General features: G+C 46.0%; 2 protein-coding genes across 2 annotated transcripts in view; both read right to left on the bottom strand.

Moving 5' to 3' along the window:
- Positions 1-7,336, bottom strand: part of OXSR1 (oxidative stress responsive 1) — a 99,453-nt gene extending 92,117 nt beyond the window's left edge. The window contains exon 1 of the mRNA XM_010006007.1: positions 7,276-7,336. Within this exon, the coding sequence (XP_010004309.1) occupies positions 7,276-7,336 (61 nt within the window). The remainder of the gene's footprint in view (positions 1-7,275) is intronic.
- A 7,979-nt stretch (positions 7,337-15,315) lies between these two features.
- MYD88 (myeloid differentiation primary response 88) overlaps positions 15,316-17,670 on the bottom strand; it is a 17,980-nt gene continuing 15,625 nt past the window's right edge. Inside the window, exon 5 of the mRNA XM_010006006.1 lies at positions 15,316-15,652. Within this exon, the coding sequence (XP_010004308.1) occupies positions 15,498-15,652 (155 nt within the window). The 3' untranslated portion in view covers positions 15,316-15,497. The remainder of the gene's footprint in view (positions 15,653-17,670) is intronic.

Raw genomic sequence — 17,670 nt, 5'->3', positions numbered from 1 at the left:
CAGGTGCCAGGAGCCCTCCTGCCAAGCGTGGTGGCAGCTGGCGGGTGTCACACCCCGCGCGGTGTCCCCCGTGGCGGGACAGGCCCGTTGGAAGCCACAGAACAGAAGGATGGGAAGAGATGGCGCGGCCTTGCTCGGATTCCGCCCGGCAGGAACGTTGGAATCCCGATCCAAAAGCAGCCCAAGCTCCTGTCTCCCGTTTCCATTCCCCCGCCAGCCGCAGCCCTGCAGCGAGCAGGTGTGTGGAGCCCGGCGCTCCAGGGACCCACGTTCCACGTTTAAAAATAGGGCCCCCAGGGTTACGATGGGTGTGGAGGGATCACAAGGCCTGGTTTTCCCTTCGCTGCCTCTTGAGGATGAGCGTTGCTCCCGTTTCCCAGCCGCCGGATGCTTCTGCTTGCTGCAATTGCTTCTCCACTCTGCCATTTGAACGTTCAAGGGTGTGTCCAACACCCTTAACCTTCTGGTTCATGGCCCACAAGTCCATAGCTGGAGCTGTGTTGATCTGGATGCACCCAGAAGTACATCTGCTGGTCAGTGGGGGGGAAAAATCAGGTTAAAAGAGTGAAGAATATGAGGCAAGGTGGTACTATGAACCTACGAAGGGTGCTGTCTGTATATTTAGGTATGAAGTGTTTGTAGTTTGGTTTGGTTGTTGTTGTTTTTTCTGACCTAAAATAGGTATAACAGTGCATCTGTTGCTAACACCAAGCACAACAGTAACCACCAGGATAAATGATTGGGAATTGGTGTATCAGGTTTCATGCTTTTGTGCAGGCCACTGTTCTTGTAGCTTGATGTCAGTCACTACTGTGAGTGAAGGAACATCAGTTATACATATTTTTAGCTTATTAGGACAAATTCCTGAGATGCCTCTGATAAACTAGGCTTTGTACAAGGCCACTGTGCTTTGCCAAATGCGTGGTCTGACTTCCAGGACTTTTACTTCTGCTACCTAAGACAGGACACTAACTGCTTCCTTCTGCTCTCTTTTTTTATTTTGTCCTACAGAAACAAAGAGGCTCACAGTCCCATCTTGCTGCAGAGACCAACAACGATGGTCTCTGTCATAAGGCAGAGCTTCCAACTGAAAAGCTGTTTGTTTCTCCTACTTGTCTGGGTTAAACATTCTTCTGCTGAGCAATTTTTAGTATTTACTAAATAGGCTTTAATTGCTGCTCGGAACTGTCTCTATGATCTTTTAACCATCTTATGAAAGGAGTTTATATAGCAATTAAAAACAGGTTTTACCACAGAGCATGCACTTGGGTGGCCAGTGTCATATTTCTGATAACTAGGAGTATGTTAAAAGTGGATCTGAGCCATGCATCACCAGCAAAAATAGACTTATATCTGCTTAATTTTACCACAGTGTTTTTAAAGTTAGAACTATCTTTTGAATTCTTTTATCCTCCTCCTGAAGGCAATGCTAACATTCTATTGATTTATATGAATGGGACAGGATTAGGCCCACAATAAGCCTCATTCTTTAAGAATTAATGCAGACTTTGATGGAAATTTAAAATGTAAAATGTGCACTGACAAGACCACCAGTGGGGGCATGAACATCCACAGATGAAGGCTGTATTTTTAGTATTCACAGCTCTGCAGTGAGAAATTCACCTCCACATTTTTAAACCAAAAACTCTCATCCACATAGAATGTGGGTCCCACAAATTCTGTGTATGTTTTGGGGTCCCTCAGAAGTCAGGTGTTGCTGTTACATTCCTTCCTTTGGTAGGTTGTTTCAACCTGAGTGTGATGGGGGTTGGAAATGTGGAGCTGGCTTCCACAAAGATCTTAATCCTTAGCCCACTTTAGGTCTCCAGTTCTTTTCTGCTGATCCTGCTTTTCCTGATTTGCTGTACTTTGTCTGTCTTGTGTAGGCTCTAAGCTCTTCAGGGCAGAGGAAGTGTCTCTGTTTATAAAGGAGCCTGTGAAGTGGTGCTGCTGAATCAAGGGGCTTGTTGTAATCACAAGAAATTTTAGTGGAAATCTGCAGTGGAAAAGCAGTTTCCCGGTGTACCCACCTCCACCCAGGGGAGACTGAGAAGTGGAAAATCTCCAGACCAATAACCAATATAGGTTAGGGGTGGACCTGCTGGAGAGCAATTCTGAGAAGGATCTGGGAGTCTTGGTAGACAGTAAATTATCCATGAGCCAGCAGTGTGCCCTTGTACCAAGAAGGCAAATGGAATCCTGGGGTGCATAAGGAAGAATGTGGCCAGTAGGTCAAGAGAGGTTATTCTCCCCTTCTGCTCTGCCCGGGTGAGGCCACATCTGGAGAACTGGAACCAGTTCTGGGCTCCCCAGTTCAAGAGAGACAGGGAACTGCTAGAGAGAGTCCAGGGGAGGGCAACAAAGATGACTGGGGGATTGGAGCATCTCCCTCATGAGGAAAGGCTGAGAGAGCTGGGACTCTTTAGCCTGGAGAAGAGAAGGCTGAGAAGTGACCTTATCAATGCCTACAAATATCTAAAGGGTGGGTGCAAGGAGGATGGAGCCAGACTCTGTTCAGTAGTTCCCAGTGACAGGACGAGGGGCAACAGGCACCAGCTGGAACATGGGAAGTGCCATTGAAATATGAGGAGAAGTTTCACAGTGAGGGTGACAGAGCCCTGGGACAGGCTGCCCAGGGAGGCTGTGGAGTCCCCTTCTCTGGAGATATTAAAAGACCCCCCTGGATGTAGCTCTGAGTGATGTGCTCCAGGAGATCCTGCTTTAGCAGGGGATTGGACTAGATGATCTCTGGAGGTCCCTTCCAACCCTGACAATTCCATGATCTTCCAGGTCAGCAGGCTGCAGTCCAGGACAAAGCCTCAGAGCTGTGTTTCCCATACATTTTAACTTCTAGGAGCACACCAGGGTGGTTGGAGCAGGCAATGCCCTCCTCCCTCTGACACTGGTGTTTCACTGACATCCCCAGGGCCCCTGTTCCCTGGACTGAGGGAGCTGTTGCACAACCAGCAGCATTCACACCAGCCATCCTCATCCTCCCGAGGTGCAGGGTTTCCTGCCTTTGTGGGCCAATTACTGTTTCAATTAAACTCACAGGGTCTCTCCAGCTTTTTGCCTTTTTAATCCCCCATTCATATAATACTGGCTATAGTAAAACTGATGTTTAATGCATAGATTAGAGAGTCTAATACTCAGAAATTACTAGCTGTAGTACCTGTATAAGATCTGTGATGGTTAGTGTATTCTATCATCACAAGTGTGAATATAAACCAATTTCATTTACACTTGGGGTGTAGAAAACAACTTCAAACTCCAGTTTGGTTATAGAGGCACTGCAGATTTTATCTCATTACTTGTGTAGATGCTCAGATACATAATTTTCTTCTTGCTACAGTTACAATCAAAGTTGCTTTTCCAGAACAGCCGTGCAGAGGCATCTACTGTCACAGCTCAGTTGTGTTTGAGGCCACAACGTTTGTTTCCACACATCTAGTTAGAGGCTTTTTAAGGCACTATAAACTGCTGTTTGCAAGTGACTGTGCATTAGCTGGCAGGATTCTCTCAGACAATAGCTGTTCATGTTCTTATTGAACTGCTTGGTACGGGCAGGGTTGGCTGGAGCTTGGGGAGCCCAATACTGCCTGTCTTCCTGCATTCGGGGTGAGTGGTGGTGGCAAGCAGAATGCTTGACCTTGTTTCACTGTCCTTGCTTCATGGAAACACTTCCAGGTGGATTGAGGCACCTTACTCTATCAAACAATTGCTGATTATTTCATGACGTACAAGGCAGTTTCCTCTCCAGCCAACAAAGGCAGGCACCACACTTATCTCTGGGGATTTCTCCTGGCAGCTTTGCTTTGTGGTTTGAGAAATGAGGTGAGGACTATGCCGTGGAGGAAGGAGTGGTGATTAAACACCCTCCAACTGGAGCAAGTTTTTAATTATGATTGTTTTCAAAACACAAGCCAAATGCCAGTCTGAACCATGCCAGCAGTGATCTCCCATACTGCCACGGATCTCCGCCCGGTCCCTCAGTGTGGGTGTGCTAAGTCATTTTAAATTCACCTCTGAGGTCACTTTGAAGTCAAGTAGCTGAAGGCCCGGTTTTAACAGGTGAATTCTGGTTCTCCCAGTATGTTTACTGAAACCAGCTCTCACCCTGCAAACACACTTCTTATCCCATCACTGCTGCCTCTCAACAGAAAGCTCTGCTGTTCTTACTTCCTTCACTTAAAATATCCCTCAGATTTTTAAGCTCCAGGAAACAAGGAGCTTATGGCCAAGCCAAGTTTTTTCTTCTTACTCTTTTCCTCTAAGTTTATGATGTTTCAGTACATAAATGGAAAGCCAGTTAACCCTCTCTGTAACAAATTACAACTTTGCTGCCTCCTTCAGATCTTGTACAAAACCAATGCTATGTTTAAGAAATAATTATAACAAGATCTTGATTACCACATACCTGAACCACAGTTTAATAATGAGCTCTTGTTCTGCTCTGGTTTACAATGCTTTCTTCATGCTCCTTTGTCTTTACAGAAGCTAATGAGAGACACTTCACATGCCCAATACCTCTTTTCACCCTGGGAATGTCACAGCTTCTAAAGACAGAAGTGTTTTCCCACTGCCCTTTTCTGTGGAGGGTAAATCTCCATCATAAAACATTTTCTAAGCAGCTGAACAGGATGGGGAGCTTGAGAAAGTGTTTCAGAGCTTTTCCCCTCGTTGCTGAATGTGCAAAGTAAGCCTGATCCAAGCGTCCAGACCCTGATGGAGAAGCAGGTACAGCTGACCTGTCTCCTCTTGCAGTCTATGAAGGGTGGCCAAGGACTTGTGGTTGTGTTAAATAAAGCTTTGTGTGTTTATTTAAGACTGGTTTGGATGCTTAGTATTAAAGAAAACTCTTTTAGGAAAATACTTCATCCAGACATAACTCCTGACAGAAATCAGCGTAGCAATGCCAGAGAAGTCCCATGTGTCCCTGGGTACTTAAATCCCCTTCCAAGGGCTGGCCATGGCAGGACTCAACTGAGAAACCGTCTTTTGGAGGAGCCACTGCTGCTCTCAGGTGATACAGCACCGATCCTGTCAGCAGGGAGTGCTTGGACCCAATTTACAGCTGGCAAACTTTGAATAAATAAAATAAAACATCTTTTGTTACGTTACAAGGATGCGAGATGAATTATTTTAAAAGGCAGTGAGAATAGAAACCCTAGGAACAGTAAGATAAGGTTGAATAAGATTTCATTCACTTCTTGCCATCTGGGAATAAGATTTGTGAGAGAATATTGTTCTTATCTTTACAAATGGCCAATATTTTCTTGAACCCAGCTAAGCTGAGGCCAAGCAAGGTTTGTGGTTCACATTAGCAGATTCTAATGACATGAGTTTACAATAATAGTCTAATAGTTCAGTGTAAGTGACTCACAGCTTATTACTCTGGTGATAGGAATGTAAAGAGATCTCATTTGAAAAAAAAATCTATTTGGATAGTTTGCATCCTTTCCTCCCTGCTCATGAATTCCTCTGTCATTGACTGCTGGCTGCTAAAAATAGGATCCTTTTTGTGTTATCTAAAGTAAAGGAAGACCTAGAATCAGAGACAGCAGGAGGGGAGCAAGTTCCTTACAATACAGAGCCTCCAGGAAATATTTGTAATGAAAGACCTTTGAGAGTGCAGGAATGTTTCAAAAGATGAGAACAATCTCAGGCTGGGAGGATACTTTGCAAGAGGAGTTAACGAAGCACACCAGCTCCCAGCTTTGGTATTTTGCACCATGGGGATGGGAAGATTAATCTCTCTTATCAGATATAGTACCAAGTTGCAGTTCCATCTTGGAGAAGCTGTTCTACTTCAGCAGCAGGAGAGGAAGCTTCAGGGAACAGTCCAGGAGCCATCCTAGGGGCTGACATGAAGTCACAGAGGAGCCACAAGAGGGGATTCACTAGGAGTCACCTGCAGTCATACAGATCTCTTAAGGACAGCAGTAGGAAACTAGGCAGACACAAGCAAGGTATCTGTGAGTTAAATGGATTCCCACCACCACCCCTTTGAAAGAAAAAAAATCCACGTGGCAGCTCAGAAACAAACCTCTGAAGTGTGAAATCAGGGAAAAACAAGGAAAGCTGTCACAGAGAATCACGAATTGATTTGAGGAAAAAAATCCACTGCTCTATCATTTGTGAAGATTGCAAGCTGAGAGAGAGATCCACAGCTCCTGAGGGCTGAGCTGCAGGCACCGTCTGGGGAAAGGTAGGGGGAAAGCAACATTTCACCATTGGCAATTAGAAGTGTGCTGAGTGCTTCCTCTTCAGTCCCAAACAATTAAAATCGATGGCAGGATGCTAGGTAACAAAAGGAAATGACTGATCAATATGCATGTCTTGGAGCTGAAGAAAAGCCCTGCCTGCCAGAGCAGCATGCTGATGAGGCAAGATTCCTGAGAGCCCAGGTAGAGAATCTTAAAAGCTACCACTCCCCGTTCTCAGGCAGACAATGCCACGGAGCAGATGCCAGATGAGATGCTAGGACAGGTCAAGTCACCAAGGAGGCTAAAGAATAACTTGGGAAAAACAGAGAATACTTTTTTTTTTTTTTACTAAATAGCTGTAGAGTAAAAACTGTGATGCTTCTCTTCCTGTCCTTTCTAAAGATGTCAAAAGCCCTTCATTGATACTGAAATATTATGTTCTTTGCATCCCCATGTGCATTTTTAAAGATGCTGAGACACTGACATTTTAAGGCCAATGTCCATTCTAGTCCTCAGCTCAAAGCACTTGAGATCTCACTTCCACATGTATTTCAGTTGGGAATGTCTGCCAAGTGCTGCCAAAAATCAAACACTAAATCTTCCACCATTTAGTAGGTTTAAATCAGTCACCCAGATTTCTGAACACTTTTGAAGATGTTGTTGTAGAGCAGTCCACAGGGTTCACCCTGGCTCTGGCAGGACAGGGGATGGCACATGGACATCCAGGTCCTTCTACCCAGTTTTACCCTCCCAAAATGGCATTTTTTGTTTCAGAGGCAACAGATCCCAACCTGGCACACAAGCAGTTAAGCACCTTATGACTTGCAGCTCTTACGTCTAGTTCAGCTGACACAAACAGAAAGCCAACACAGCTGAAGATTAGAGCCAGAAAAATGCTGCAAAAACTGTGAAAGTTCAACCCCCACATTTGCCTGAACATGTTTCCTGTGAGTCCTTTTCCTAACTTTAGCATCCTAAGCAGTGGATAAAGACCCATTTCATGACCCCACAAGTTTGATTTCATGAACTAGCAAGACAAGATCATAGGGTTGAGCCTGCACATTCTCACTGGGCTTTGGGCAAGGGTTCTGCTCCTCCTGGTCCTGCACCATCTGCACCTGGTCCTGCATCCTGGGGTGCATTAGAAAGGGTGTGGTTAGTAGGTCAAGGAGGTTCTCCTCCCCCTCTATTCTGCCTTGGTGAGGCTGCATCTGGAATATTGTGTCCAGTTCTGGGCCCCTCAGTTCAAGAAGGACAAGGAACTGCTTGAAAGAGCCACAAAGGTGATGAAGGGAGTGGAACGTCTCCCAGTGAGGAAAGGCTGAGGGAGCTGGGCCTCTTTAGCTTGGAGGAGACTGAGGGGTGACCTCATCAGTGTTTACAAATATGTAAAGGGCAGTGTCAGGAGGATGGAGCCAGGCTTTGTTCAGTGAGGTCCAGTGATAGAACAAGGGGCAATGGGTGCAAACTGGAGCAGAGGAGGTTCCACATAAACATCAGAAAAAAAACTTTACTGGGACAGGCTGCCCAGAGAGGCTGTGGAGTCTCCTTCTCTGGAGACATTCAAACCCACCTGGACACGTTCCTGTGTGATGTGCTCTGGGTGATCCTGCTCTGGCAGGGGGGTTGGACTGGGTGATCTTTCGAGGTCCCGTCCAACCCCTAAGATCCTGTGATTCTGTGATCTCACCTGCTGCCTCCTCTGCAGAGCCCTCCTGCTCCCTCAGAAAGGAGCAGTTTCCACCTGACAAGCCTGAAGGCCCCACTGATCCTTGCCCCACAGGCCCCACAGGCCCCAGCCTGGCAGCTGCTTTGCCCAAGCACATGGCAGAGCTGAGAGCCCTATGAAATCCATCCGGTGCAGGAAGAGTCTGGACCCTTGGCAAATGAGGAAACTCTGGCACGTTCCACGCAGCACCTCTGTGCTACCTGTCATTGCCACCTGCCTCCTCACCTGGGGGGCTCCACGTTTTCTGGGAAGGGGAGGTTTGCCAGCACAGCACAGAGGAGCTGTGCTGCCCTCAGGCTCAGCCCCAGACACCATGCTTAGCTGTCCTCACTCGGTGGGGCAGCGGGAAAAGAGGGTGTGCAGCAGCAGGAGGAGAACAGTTCCAACTCATCTTTTGTAGTTAAGTGTTCCAGGCCAGCTCCACCAAAACCCAGCCTAAACTATTCTAGGAACTGGGGAAATTGGAACCAAAGCCCCTCCACCAGGTGCCAGCCAGGAGAAACCCCAGGTACAGCTGATGAAGCGTCCGTGCTTGCAACTCCAGGGGTACGCATCCCCAGAGAACAGCTGCTGGGGTACCTTGACATGCCACAGCAGAAACCATCTTAACCAGCTGAGATGGAATGAACTGGAGAGCACAGGCAGCCCCAACCTCTGCCACTTCATGGGCAGCTTTGTCAGGCAGGAGGGAAAGGCACAATGCTGAGCCAGGCTCTGCTGCAGGAGCTGAAAATGCGTTCCTTGTAAATCAGACTTTGGAACAGTTTAACACTTAAAATACACCTTCAGTTGATTAAACCTTGGCAGAGCTGCACAGCTCCAGAGTGGATACAACAATATCCATTCTCCTGACTGCAGATTTTGCTACAAAATAAACAATTTCACCCAGCAGGACTTGATAGTCCTTATCAAGAAGTCTGGTCGTGTTCAAAGTCATCTCAAAATCCTGGTGGGGATCAGCTGAACCAAAAATGGTTATAACACAGCACCCAGAAAAAAGTACTTCTAGATAAATATTTGTACAACATCCCTAGTTGTCTGGTAGAACACCAATAGGTCTCACAGAGATGCTTTTTAATCAGCTCTATTAGCATGTTTTCCAGTGATGTAAACCTTGTAGGTTTTATTTCTTTTTATTGCCTTATTAAAATAAGTCTCCAGGATGCTCAAAGAGCATTTTTTCCCCAGCCATTTTTCTGCATAATTACATTTTCTTCCCTATCCTAATTTTCTTCCTGTAAACGTGGCCTCTGGACCAAGCAGTGCCTGGATCATGATAAAGCAACTCTTTTCATGCCAGCTCAATGAAGAACAGAATTGCATCTGTCCAGGGGCTGGACCACCTCTCACCCTCCATCTCTGAAGCTTAGAACCTTTTGCAGCAGTTACTGAATTCCACCAGGTAAACACTCGCCTCTAGTAAATGAGGAGATGGAGCTGATGTTCCTCATTGGAATGAGACAGAGGACTGGGACTATTTTTTTCTGGTGAAAAGGAGTAACAGAAAAAGATACCACAGCAGGACCCCTTGATCCCACCTCAATCTGAGCTGCTGCCAAGTAGAGGCAAAAAATACAAACTGTTCCAAAAATGCAAAGAGGTGCAAAGCTGCAGGGAAGGTGATGGGATGCCAGCACTTCTGGGAGTGGGAATCTCCTGGCTGGCTCCTCTTGCCAGTGATTTCTACCTCGAAAAATGTATTCAGGGATGGTTTCCATATCCATATGGGGACTATTGTCCTGCAAGAGGCTTAGCACATTGCCCCTCCTGTTGTGGAGCTCTTCTGCAGCTGATCCTTGACCCCCAGGAATTCCTTCCAACCAACACTTCCAGGATTCTGTGATCCTTCATCTATTCCTGTGGCAGCAGGGCCTTGGCCCAACAGCTGCTGGGTTTGTAAGTTATTTCCCTGGCTTGGCTGACTCTGAGCCAAAGGAACTAAAGCTGGCAAAATGCTGCAGGTCATTGTAGAGTGATAGAGACCCTGCCAGGGCCTTGAGAAGGAGCTGCTGGCCAGTGTCCCAGCTGGCTGGGGCCACAGTGGGTGCATCAGAAGAGTGGCCAGCAGGTCAAGGAAGAGGATTCTCTTCCTCTAGTCTGCTCTTGTGAGATCCTCCTGCAGCACTGGATCCAGTTCTGGAGCCCCTAGCACAGGAAGGACAGGAGGTGTTGGAGCAAGTCCAGAGAGGGCCACAAAGATGATCAGAGGGCTGGAGCAGCTCTGCTCTGGAGACAGGCTGAGAGAGCTGGGGTATTCAGCCTGGAGAAGAGAAGGCTCCAGGGAGACCTTAGAGCACCTTCCAGTGCCTGAAGGGGCTACAGGAAAGCTCGGGAGGGGCTTTGGACAAGGGCAGGGAGTGACAGGACAAGGAGCAATAGATCAAAACAGGGAGAGGGGAGACTGAGGTTAGATTTTGGGAAGAAATTCTTCATTGTGAGGGTGGTGAGACACTGGCACAGGTTGTCCAGGGAAGCTGTGGCTGCCCCAGTCCTGGAAATGTTCAAGGCCAGGTTGGATGGGGCTTGGAGCAACCTGGTCTGGTGGCAGGTGTGCCTGCCTGTGCAGGGGGGTTGGAACTATATGATCTCCAAGGTCCTTCCCAACCCAAGCCATTCTGTGATGATGATGATGAAGACCTGTCTTCATCCCCTCTAGCCTGTTGGGTGCCAGGGCTGAAGCAAGACTGGGATGGTGACAGATGGACACAAAGCCAAAAATGAGACCTGCAGAGGAACCACAGGTGTCGGAAGTACAATTCCTTGATAATTTTCCTCCTAACACAACACAACTTTTGCTCTCCATCTCCGGGCACAGCCAAAACCTCCACTGAGGAAGCAGTTTGGACAAAACAAGAAAACAAAAAAGAACTACCTGTTTTATTTCTCACTAAATTTCATCTCGAGACCTTGTATTTATTTGCTGATGCTCCAAGAAGGAGATTCAACCTGCTGGGTTTTGATTCTTTATTTTAAAATGTTTTCAAAAGTAGCTGAAGTTTGGTTTCTTGAGGAGGAAAAAAAAAACAGAATGGTTTTACAGTTTTCAGGATGGCTATAAAACACACATGCTTTTCCAAATATTTGTACCAGGATAGAAAGTAATATGAATATATGCATCTATATATAAAAATAAATGATTTGGTATCAACAGATTCAACAATGACAATTTCAGTGAAGGAAAGTGGAAAAAAAAAGTAACATCACAATCTTCTAAATCCCTTTTTTAAAGGTGTTCCAAGTTTTTATCTTCCACTGCACGTGAAAGAGGGGAGGAGAACCACAAATGCCACTGAAATATGTTTCAAACAACTGAGGTTTGTGTCATTCACAGATGTCACCCTTCATCAAGTCACTGTGACAAGACAGATAGGAAAATGTCAGAAGTGCATAAGCTCTGTTTTTTACATAGCAAAGGATACGTATTTAAAGCACATATTTTACATTTTAGGGCTGTTACTTCACTTTACCCCATAATAATTGGTTTGGCCTACAATAAAATTGTAACTAATTGCAATAAAGCAACAGTCCAACAACAGAAACACTTGCTCAGCATCCAAAGCAGGCAGAGAAAAAGGCCAGGGCACAGAGAACAGGGTGATAACCAGAACCCACTGGAGCACTGATACCTTCCACAATTGCTGGGGCTGCGCCAGTCCTGGAAATGTTCAAGGCCAGGTTGGATGGGGCTTGGAGCAACCTGGTCTGGTGGCAGGTGTGCCTGCCTGTGCAGGGGGGTTGGAACTATATGATCTCCAAGGTCCTTCCCAACCCAAGCCATTCTGTGATGATGATGATGAAGACCTGTCTTCATCCCCTCTAGCCTGTTGGGTGCCAGGGCTGAAGCAAGACTGGGATGGTGACAGATGGACACAAAGCCAAAAATGAGACCTGCAGAGGAACCACAGGTGTCGGAAGTACAATTCCTTGATAATTTTCCTCCTAACACAACACAACTTTTGCTCTCCCTCTCCGGGCACGGCCAAAACCTCCACTGAGGAAGCAGTTTGGACAAAACAAGAAAACAAAAAAGAACTACCTGTTTTATTTCTCACTAAATTTCATCTCGAGACCTTGTATTTATTTGCTGATGCTCCAAGAAGGAGATTCAACCTGCTGGGTTTTGATTCTTTATTTTAAAATGTTTTCAAAAGTAGCTGAAGTTTGGTTTCTTGAGGAGGAAAAAAAAAACAGAATGGTTTTACAGTTTTCAGGATGGCTATAAAACACACATGCTTTTCCAAATATTTGTACCAGGATAGAAAGTAATATGAATATATGCATCTATATATAAAAATAAATGATTTGGTATCAACAGATTCAACAATGACAATTTCAGTGAAGGAAAGTGGAAAAAAAAAGTAACATCACAATCTTCTAAATCCCTTTTTTAAAGGTGTTCCAAGTTTTTATCTTCCACTGCACGTGAAAGAGGGGAGGAGAACCACAAATGCCACTGAAATATGTTTCAAACAACTGAGGTTTGTGTCATTCACAGATGTCACCCTTCATCAAGTCACTGTGACAAGACAGATAGGAAAATGTCAGAAGTGCATAAGCTCTGTTTTTTACATAGCAAAGGATACGTATTTAAAGCACATATTTTACATTTTAGGGCTGTTACTTCACTTTACCCCATAATAATTGGTTTGGCCTACAATAAAATTGTAACTAATTGCAATAAAGCAACAGTCCAACAACAGAAACACTTGCTCAGCATCCAAAGCAGGCAGAGAAAAAGGCCAGGGCACAGAGAACAGGGTGATAACCAGAACCCACTGGAGCACTGATACCTTCCACAATTAACTGGAATATTTCATCTCTCTCCTGCAAGTCAGATTCAGAAATTCAGCTCGTTCCTGCCTCCCCTTGCACAAGCAGCACCTTCCCTGTTTGAGGACCATCCGCTCCAAACGTTAGTTTTGCTGCTGCTGTTTTTTAACTCATTTCCAACATCCCAGCCCCAAACCACCCATCAGAACTCGTGCAGAAGACACTGCACGAGGTTCCATCTGCCAAAAGCCTCGCTTTTTTTTTTTGGTACAGCTGCCTTGTAAGAGGGTGCAAGGGGCAGAGGAAGCACAGCCAAGGATCCCTCGCAGGGTGCCAGCACGGGCCACTGCCTCCCTCTAGTGTCTGCAGCCGCATGAGCTACCAGAGTCCTTCCAGCTCTGGAAACAAGAGGAATCTGGTTTGGTCCTGGGAGAAATGACCCATCATTAATGTTTATAGACAGAGTATGAGAATTCAGCGAGGCCCGGGAGCGCCTGGTGAAGAGGCAGCCTCCAGAAACCCTTCTATAATTAACATTTAACCATTATGCAGAAACCCCCAGGCAAGCAGCTGCCTCTGCTTCTGCAGGAGAGGCCTGACGGCAGCAGGACAGGAAGATAAACTAGTTAGAAAGCCCTCATCAGCTTAACGTTTCTCCTCCCGTGCCTATGGAGTTCTCACTTGTTCTAGTAAGGCAGAAAGGTGCAAACATCACCTGGGCACGATGGCAGCAGTTCTATTTGTAGGAGGGACTGAAAAACACCCAGTTTGTGGGTCAAGGGCTGGTCACCCTCAGCCAGGAAGAGCCAGCAGTGGTGCAGGGATAGGACTTGGAAGAACCCCTGGTAAGGGCCCCTTCACTGACAGGGGGGATGAGGGAAAGGCAAGAGCACCATTGTGTCTGCATCTCAGCCCTGGTAATGCTTTAAAACAAATCCTTAATGAAAAATAAAAACCAATCCCATCCAGATGCAACCTTAAAAATGGTAAAAACTGGTAAAACATGAAGCTGTAAAATCAACACAAGTCAGTGGCTGAAGGAATGAGTGAAGTGGCAGTTCATGCAGCTGCAGATAAACAAGCAAAATTCTTTACTTCCCAATTTATAAGGTAAATATTTAGAGCAAATCTGTTTAATACACCAACAGGTCACTTTGAAATGCTGCTTTGGGCTGAACTCTTGCCCCACACCCCAGAACTGATGAGATCACTAGTCTTTCTGCAGGATTCCAGGCTGAGTCTAACAAGCAGAACAGCATCCATGTTGCTCCTAGCCTTACTCACATAAATACATTCATGGCCATGGGGATTAATAATTAAAATATGCTCTTTTCTATTAATGTAACATTACTTTTTGAACAGCCCAACTGACAACTTCATACACTCAACATTGATCCCTGTAGCTTTTAGGCCTCCCGAAAGCTGATGTGTTTTGGAAGCCACTTCAAGGTGAAACCATTTGAGATCTAGGTTCTGGAATCCCTCTCACTAGAAGCGTTCAAGGCCAGGTTGGGTGAGGCTTGTGCAGCCTGGTCTAGTGGGAGGTGTCCCTGACCATGTTGGAGGGTTGGAACCTGGTGATCTTTAAGGTCCCTTCCAACCCAAACCATTCCATGATTCTGTAAGTCAAGGAGCAACAGCATCCTGCACTTTGTGTAGTAAGGACTTTATCTGAAAATCCCTATTTTAAGACTGAATTTCTACTGAAAGAAGGCTCTACTGTAAACATTTCATAAGATCTGGAAATAAAAATGCTGGTGTAAGGGCACTTAATCAAATGTGGCCTGAACACAGACAGGCATGACCAGCATGGTACAAGAGTGTGTCTTTCCTTACATTTGCTGCTTTCAACAAGAGGAAAAATAACCACTGAAGGCAAATCTGAGGGACTGCCTCAAAAAACACCAATGACAAAGGATTCACCCTGTAAAGGAACATGGGGCAGGAATACTGTGATAAAACTTGAGGAGGAAAATATCCACAGAAAATAAACCAAGCTCAATAAACCTGCATTAGTTGTGATTATAAGGATAATTGCTCTAATTCTGCAGATATTGTCAAGAACAGGAGATCATCAGCTGTTCATTTCTCTGCAGTGCTTTGACAATTCATACACACTTCTGCATTTCTCAAAACAGAAACTGAAAGCAACTCTTTACCCTCAGAACAAGGGTGGCTCAGGAGAGCCCACACATGTGGGCTGCAGCACAGGGCAGGGGACATTGTCCCTGGCTGGGAACCCCCTGACCAGGCTGCCAAAATATGTCATTCTCAGGGCACTGGCTGTTCATAAGGCAGGAAACGGAGTCTGAAACCTCAGTTCCTGCAGCTCTCCAGGTAGCCATAGGATTTCACTGGGATTCTAAAAAAAACCACCAACCCTAAATATTACTATAGCCACTGAACATCTTTTAAAATAATAAAAAATATTTTTTAAGAAAGCCTGGAGTTTGAGGCTCTCATTAAACACTTACAATAGAGCCTTCTTGTATTAGACACTCAGTCTTTAAATGTTTATTTGCTGTATTTTCAGTGAAAGTGCTTACTACACAAAATGCTGGATGCTGTAGCTCACTGCCTGGAGCAGCAACACCCACACAGTTGCTTTATTTCCCCTTTCAAGTTAAAAGAAAGTGCTAGAGAAAACCCTTTGCTCCCGGTGACAGGCTCCAAACACCAGCTGCAAGGATCCAGGTTCTAAAGGGGTAGAAGACCCTGTGTGAATGACACCACGATCCAAAGGCACCACCAGGACAGATGACAAGAGAGCACCTGGCTCTCCTGACCTGGCATCATGGCAGCAGGAGGGATTTTGCCAGTCTCGTCCAGAACCACTTCTTGGTGCAGGGGTTGGTGTAATCACAGATTGTAATGAACCGCAAGATGCTTGGGAACTCGTTCTTCATGGATTTGCACTTGACTGGAATCAGCCGCTTGAGACGAGCACCTGGAAGACAGGTCAGACAGGCAGGGGATCACATGGAGCCACACTCAGGTCCTCTACCCCACTTTCTCCCCACAGCAGCACACACATCCCAAGATCCAGGTTTGCTCCCAGTTTTGTGTCATCTCATTATAGTTCAGCTGGCTCTCACCCTGGACAGCAGGTTTCTGAATCCCAAGCCCTTCTGCTAAGAATGTTTCACTCAAACATTGCAGGGCCCCATCCAGCCTGAGCTGATGGGAGTGATAAAGGCCCTAATGAACTGCAGACATAAAAGAACAGAGTTTTTTTTGTGCAATGCAAACAGGAGCATCCAGCCCTGACTGCTTCTCTGTGTGTACCAATCAAAAACTGAGCCTAAGCTGTTTCTAGCTGGTCAGGTTTGGTGGCTTATCTCCAGTTCTCTCTTCCTACCCTGATATACAGGCTGCAGATGTTACCCAACAAGGGGCTGCAAGGAATTGCTCTGCTAACACCAGCTGCTTTTCTGAGGCATGCATGAGATGGGAGCCCTCTCCCTGTGGTTGCTACTGCATGAAGAAGCAGATCAGCTGAAGAGGAATCTCTCCCTTTAATATTCTGCACAGGGACACCTGCTACCAGCTAAACAACATTGCCCAGCCCACATGATGACACTGGACACTAAGTGAGGCAAGAAACCCAAGATTTTGTAACTGCAGCAGATGCTTAAGTAATCTGTGGAGCTCCCAGAACTTGCCACCAAACCCTTCTGTGTGTTAGTTACCCCACACAAACAAGAACCTCTTGTGATTTCTGCAAGCATGCACTTAACACGTTTTTACTGGTCACACTCAGGTCATTACAGATGAGCATTTCTTTTCCTGATGTTCTAACAGAAGGTATGATGCCAACAGAAAAATAGTGAAGAACTAAAAGGGCTTTGCTACAAATCTTGATGATTAGGGGCTGATGCAACATGCTAGAAATGTTCAATGGATTAACAGCCATCCTGTGAAAACACTGTGAAGGAAGATGGAGCTAATCCCTAGCTCTGCCACTGGCATGTCATTTATAAAACCATGTCAAGTACCTCATCTAGAAAAGAGACTCTACAGGCAGACACTCCTACAGATATTACATGTCCTCTGCACTGTCAGGTTGAGCTGCACTAACTCCCCAGTAACACACACAAGTGTAGACAACAAGTGGTTAGAGAAAAGCAACCTGAACAGACTTGAGAGAAATAAATTGATGGCTTTGCAGTTCAGAACAAAATACTGAACTGATTTTTTCAATCCAAGTTGAACATTCATTCCCTGTTTTGTTTGATCCTTGCCACGAGTCAAAGATCTCTGCAAAAAGCTATAGGTTCATTACCTGCTGCCCTACTCTCAGCATTTACTCACACTTCGTATTTATTGTAATATTTTCTCTTCAGAACCATATTTCCTGTGGGGGTCTTGAAGCATTTGACAAGCCTGTCATGCAGCTACAATGTCACTGAAGCAGGCAGCATCAACCCACTTCATATCTGGAGCACTGGAGCACAGACAGCTAAGCTGCTCACTCATGGACATGCAGAAGGTCAGTGGGAGGGCAAGGGACCAAGTCCAGGTCCCTGCCTGCACAACCAAATGAAAAAGCCACTGTTAGTTTCACTGGCTGCTTCTAACAGTGACAAATCTGTTTGCTTAGTGCAGGGCACTGCACCCAGGGCAAGCCCTGTGCCTGGGTGGACTTTCACACACATGACATGTAGGTCAGTGGTGGGAACCCAGGTCTGAGATGACTGAATCGTAGAATCACAGAATAGTTCAGGTTGGAAGGGACCTTAAAGATCATCCAGTTCCAACCCCCCTGCATGGGCAGGGACACCTCCCACCAGACCAGGCTGCTCCAAGCCCCATCCAATCTGCCCTTCAACACTGCCAGGGATGGGGCAGCTACAGCTTCTCTGGGCAACCTGGGCCAGGGTCTCACCACCCTCATAGTGAAGAATTTCTTCCCAATGTCTAACCTCAGGTTTCCCTCTTCCAGCTTTTTTTTTATTACTCCTTGTC

The sequence above is a fragment of the Chaetura pelagica genome, unplaced genomic scaffold (assembly GCF_000747805.2).
Source record: "Chaetura pelagica isolate M959 unplaced genomic scaffold, ChaPel_1.0 scaffold199, whole genome shotgun sequence".
NCBI lineage: Eukaryota > Metazoa > Chordata > Aves > Apodiformes > Apodidae > Chaetura > Chaetura pelagica.
Note: the sequence above shows the minus strand (reverse complement) of the source record. Positions and strands in the feature narration are given on the sequence as shown.